A 4,544-nucleotide genomic window follows, 5' to 3' on the forward strand; every position below is an offset into this window, starting at 1 on the left:
CCCAGAAGAATAGTATTTCGAAGTTTAACCTATGTTTGATTTGGACTCCTCATTTTTCTTGAAGCACACTAGTCGTGGCTGATGCATGAATATGAAAATATGATCTTCAGTTCCTTAAAATTTATAAATTAATTTAAAAAATTTTAACCATATTCGTGTCATATACGCATTTGAATATTCACCCGAATTCGATAAATATATGTTGGAGCAAGAGGTTACCTTGAAAACTTTGGAGTCTGGTCTGCTTCTATGACAGAAAGGTGAGAATATTTTAAATTCGGAACTGCTATACTGATGGGAGAAACTATTTAAGATTGCTTGCAAAATATCTTTGACATAGTTGCTGTTGAACTTGACAAAGAATATGAGGATGATTCCTCAGCTTTCAAAGAGCTGACTCTACTATTTGAAATGATTGGAGACTCATAACCACCTTGCCTCCATCCACAGATGATGAAGTCATCCTCACTATTCTTCAATTTCATGCCCTAATAATGATTTGAGGCTTAGCTCATTATGAACTGACCTCTCCAGTAGGGGCCATGCACTCAATTAAATTTGCTTTGCTTTGCTTTCTTCATCCACCTGCCCTTCAAATCTTCTTTCTTATCTCTTCATACACACTAGCCGGCGGCCGGCCATCCCAATAAGGTCATCTAATCAAACCCATGTAGAAATGACGGAATTTCAGTTGTTTGATTCTGAAAAATACTTAAAACAGATCCATTTATAAATAACAAGGATTACAAAAATTGCAAATCTCTTGTACATTAAACAACAATAGCATAAAGGCTAGATCACCACAAGCTAATAATACATTAAAATCGGTTCTCCTAACAACGTACAACTACTTAAATAAGCAAAGATAAATAATGGCTGAGCCAAACCAATGCACCTACAAAATCCACACATATTCTGGTGCATCTTTCCTATGCCCGACTAAAGTTCGATACAGATACATCTTGTCTACCTTCTGCTTGTCGTCAAGGTTAAATTCCATTTGTTCACTCTCATCTATGATCTCCACATTTAGGCTCGGCATCTTCTCAGCAACTGCCTTGCAGCCTCCGAGGGTAACTTCACAGGAGGACATCCAAAGGGATCGCATTGTTTCATACTTTCCCACGTCCTCTAGAAGTGCTGCGTCACCAAAGGGGCAGTCCCTGATCTCTAGCTTGCGAAGTTTCTTGCAACCGTTCAACACGTAGAGCATTCCTTTGTCACTGTCCGCAGCAAAAGCGATGGACAGCATCTCGAGCTGCTCGGCATACATTCCTATGTAAAGAAAAACCTGATCAGTCAGAAGGCCAGAGAGTGATAGTCTCTTGAGACCCTTGCAAGACTGGACAATCGCCCCAAAACCTTCATCCAATGGCTGATTGGTTACAGGGTCAGGTTTTATGGGGTCAAGGATGCACAATCTGAAGCGGATAAAATTCGGGCAGTTCTTAGCTACAGTTATGAGGGCAGCATTCGTCATCTGCTGACAGAAGTACAGCAGCGAATTGAGCTTTGGACAGCCTGCAGATACTAGGACCAAACCTTCCTCAGTCACGGCAGCATTTCCAGCTTCAAAGGGATCAGATGGGAAAACCCTCAATTCCTGCAATTCTTTACATGTCAAAGCCACTACTCCTAGTCCCTTATCTCCAATACAATCCAGTATCTGCAACATTGATATTCATTATAAACATTCAATTAATTCAGATGGAATACCTATAACTGGATTGCAAGTAATTAAAAGATCATACCCATAGACGCTGAAGTTTCCTGCAATGCTGAATCAGCTTCATCAGCTTATTACCATGAAGGCCTGGAGCATAACTCAAGTTCAAGAAGGTCAGGTTTCCACAAATCGGATAAATAGCCGACATGCAATGCGGAGCAACCTCCAAAAACCCCGATAAACTCCTGATTGATTTGCACCTTTGAATGGCAATTTTCAATTTGTTATAGGCCTCAGAGAATGGATCATGTACATAAGACCCGATGCCCAAGTCCACCAGTTGAGGAGCTCGCATCAATAGTTTTTGGAGGGTATCAAGCGGGACCGCACGGTTTAGTCGTAAACTCTTGAGGTTGGGAGATCTTGACACAAGTCTTTCAAGAGCTCCTAAGTTCACTTCTCCTCTAAGGCAGGCAAAATTCAGGGAAATCAGAGAGGTACAGCTTTCAGGAAAGCAACTAAGCCAATGACCTCTATGATCATCAACTTCATTTTCTTGTAAATCCAGCTCCCTAAGAAACCTAGAATCAAACGTTACCAAAGTAAGGGAAGGAGAATGAACTAAAAAGTTCCACCACTAAATGCTTCCCGATCAAAATAACATACTCCACAAAGACCAAAAGAAAATTAGAATTTCAGTAAAATATATAGCAAACACAAATCCACCTATTGAATGGATTGGTGAGTGGTTTAAACAAATCAAAAGCAGATATATTCAATGAACCATCAACATAGAAAGCTGTATCATATATAACCAATATACACTTTCAGCCATAAACATTCATGAGCACTTGCAAGTTGCAATAGAAAACTAGCATAAGAAGAAAGTTAAAATAGGGTAAAGCAAAACCCAAACAGAAACATCATCGAACATCTTACCTACAATTAGCAGCAATAGCGGCAAGACCATCAGTAGTGAAGCCTTCACAACTAACAAGGACCAAAGACTTAAAATTCACAAATGATTTGGAAAGCAGCTCGAGGCTCTCATCAGACACCACCATCCTCTTAAGCCTAAGCTCTTCCAATCCGATTCGGCTCTTAGCCAAGGCTTCGATCCAAGGATAAACGAAACCTCCCCAATCATGTGGCACCAAATTGAAGTCGGCGAAATGCGGCTTCCCTTTCAAAGTCAGCGACTTCAAGCCAGGGAATCTGGCGATCAACCTCTCTGGGCTGATGGAATAACAGTTCCCAATGAAAACCCTTTGCCTGCTGTATCTTTCGATTTTGTACCACGATTTGCAAACTAAAGACACTGAGTTACGGTCTTTGTGAGATGTGATGAAATCAAACACGTGCTCTAAAACTTCATCTGGGAAATAATTCATCTTTTATTGTTTTACTACTTTCCCCCACCAGAACATACTCAGTTTTACTTTCTTTTTTTGTTTTCCTTTCTCCCGAGAAAACCAGGGAAAAGAAGGGAAAAAAAGGGGAAAAAAATGAAGAATTCCCTACATGAAAAGGCAGAGATCTTGATGAAATCCACAAGAATTGACCAGATCTGAAGATTTTACCTAAGACTCATAGTGGAAATTTAAAATAAAATAAAATAAGCTTTCTCTTTAAAAACTCACATCTCTTTCAAGAACCGAAGTGAAAGAGAGTGAAAAGGAACTCGAATTCTCTCGAGAAAAAATAAAAGAGATTTTTTTTCTGTAGTGAAAATGAAGGGAAAATAGATTCTTTCCCACGATCATCTTCAAAAATCAAAGAACTATAATTACATTATAGTTTAAAAAGGAGAAGAAAAAAAAGGCAAATACCCAAAAAATCCATAAAATTTACATAGATCTGAAGAATCTTTAACAACTATAAGTGGAAAACTGTTAGCTGAATCGAAATCTAATAATAACAAGAAGCAAGAAAGAAAGAGAGAGAAAAATAAAATGAATAAAAGAGATTTTCTTTTTCTTTTTCTTTTTTTTAATTTTTCTACCAAAACCAGTTGGAAAACGTTGAACTCACCTAGAAGCCGAAGTTGAAGGAGAGCTAAACTGAAGTAACCATGGTTAGTAAAGTTATATTTTTTCTCTAAACCATGGTCAAGGTTGTTCATGATCTAGCGGTTGTTATCGTTTCGATGGGATAATTAAGAGAATCGCCACCGTCCAACAGTGTAGCATGCATGTGTCCTTATCTCCGGTTTCGAGTCTTACAAAAGGGGTCAGTAAAACAAAGGTTGTCAGAAAAGGAAAGAACCCTGCTTTTAAAAATAATAACGAGAATGCCATTCCATGTTACTTTTTTTTAATTATTATTTGGCATTTTCCATATAACGTGTAATTTAAATACATTATAAAATTTTGAAGGCACGAGTGAGAAACAGACTGACGCTCACATGCTCTGGTAGGGTTTCAAGCGAAGTTGAAGTTTACTAGTATCGGATTAAGGCTTGAATGTTGTGTGTAGAAATTTTTTTATTAAATAATTATAAAATTTGTAATTTTGTTTTGGTATTTTAGAAATATTAGATTGATTAACTAAACCAACTATAAATAGGATTAGGCAAGGAAATCGGAAAAAATCAAAAACCCATTTGATTCCATTTTTATTTACAAGCTAAAAAGTTCTATAATTTTTTAAATAAATAGAAGTCATAATTATCTAAACTAATTCAATTTTATTTTTTATAAAATTACAAGATCAAATAAATCATTTTATCTAAATAATAAGTATGAAAATTAATTTTAAATTAAATTAATTTATTAGATTAATTATTGAGTTTAATAAATGTTTTTTCCTAATAACTTAAGTTATAAATAAAACAAAAGGGCATTATCCCTTAAACAATGTTTTTTTAATATTCATATTA

General features: G+C 36.5%; 1 protein-coding gene across 1 annotated transcript; it reads right to left on the reverse strand.

Moving 5' to 3' along the window:
- Positions 1 to 691: 691 nt before the first annotated feature.
- On the reverse strand, positions 692 to 3,701 carry LOC108473481 (protein AUXIN SIGNALING F-BOX 2-like). Its single transcript, XM_017775057.2, has 3 exons — positions 2,606 to 3,701; positions 1,752 to 2,247; positions 692 to 1,666 (listed from the first exon to the last, which is right to left on the reverse strand). Exons 1-3 carry the CDS (start codon positions 3,055 to 3,057, stop codon positions 896 to 898), a joined length of 1,719 nt encoding a protein of 572 aa, XP_017630546.1. The 5' UTR covers positions 3,058 to 3,701; the 3' UTR covers positions 692 to 895.
- Positions 3,702 to 4,544: the final 843 nt, after the last annotated feature.

Source organism: Gossypium arboreum, chromosome 11 (genome assembly GCF_025698485.1).
Source record: "Gossypium arboreum isolate Shixiya-1 chromosome 11, ASM2569848v2, whole genome shotgun sequence".
NCBI classification, from domain to species: Eukaryota; Viridiplantae; Streptophyta; class Magnoliopsida; order Malvales; family Malvaceae; genus Gossypium; species Gossypium arboreum.

Excerpts from the sequence above, each read along its gene's own strand:
- LOC108473481 (XM_017775057.2), bottom strand. The coding sequence starts at position 3,057 with ATGAATTATTTCCCAGATGAAGTTTTAGAGCACGTGTTTGATTTCATC. Across the intron at positions 2,248-2,605 it reads GCTATTGCTGCTAATTGTAG|GTTTCTTAGGGAGCTGGATT; the intron begins GTAAGATGTTCG and ends GTTTGATTCTAG. Across the intron at positions 1,667-1,751 it reads GGAAACTTCAGCGTCTATGG|ATACTGGATTGTATTGGAGA; the intron begins GTATGATCTTTT and ends TCAATGTTGCAG.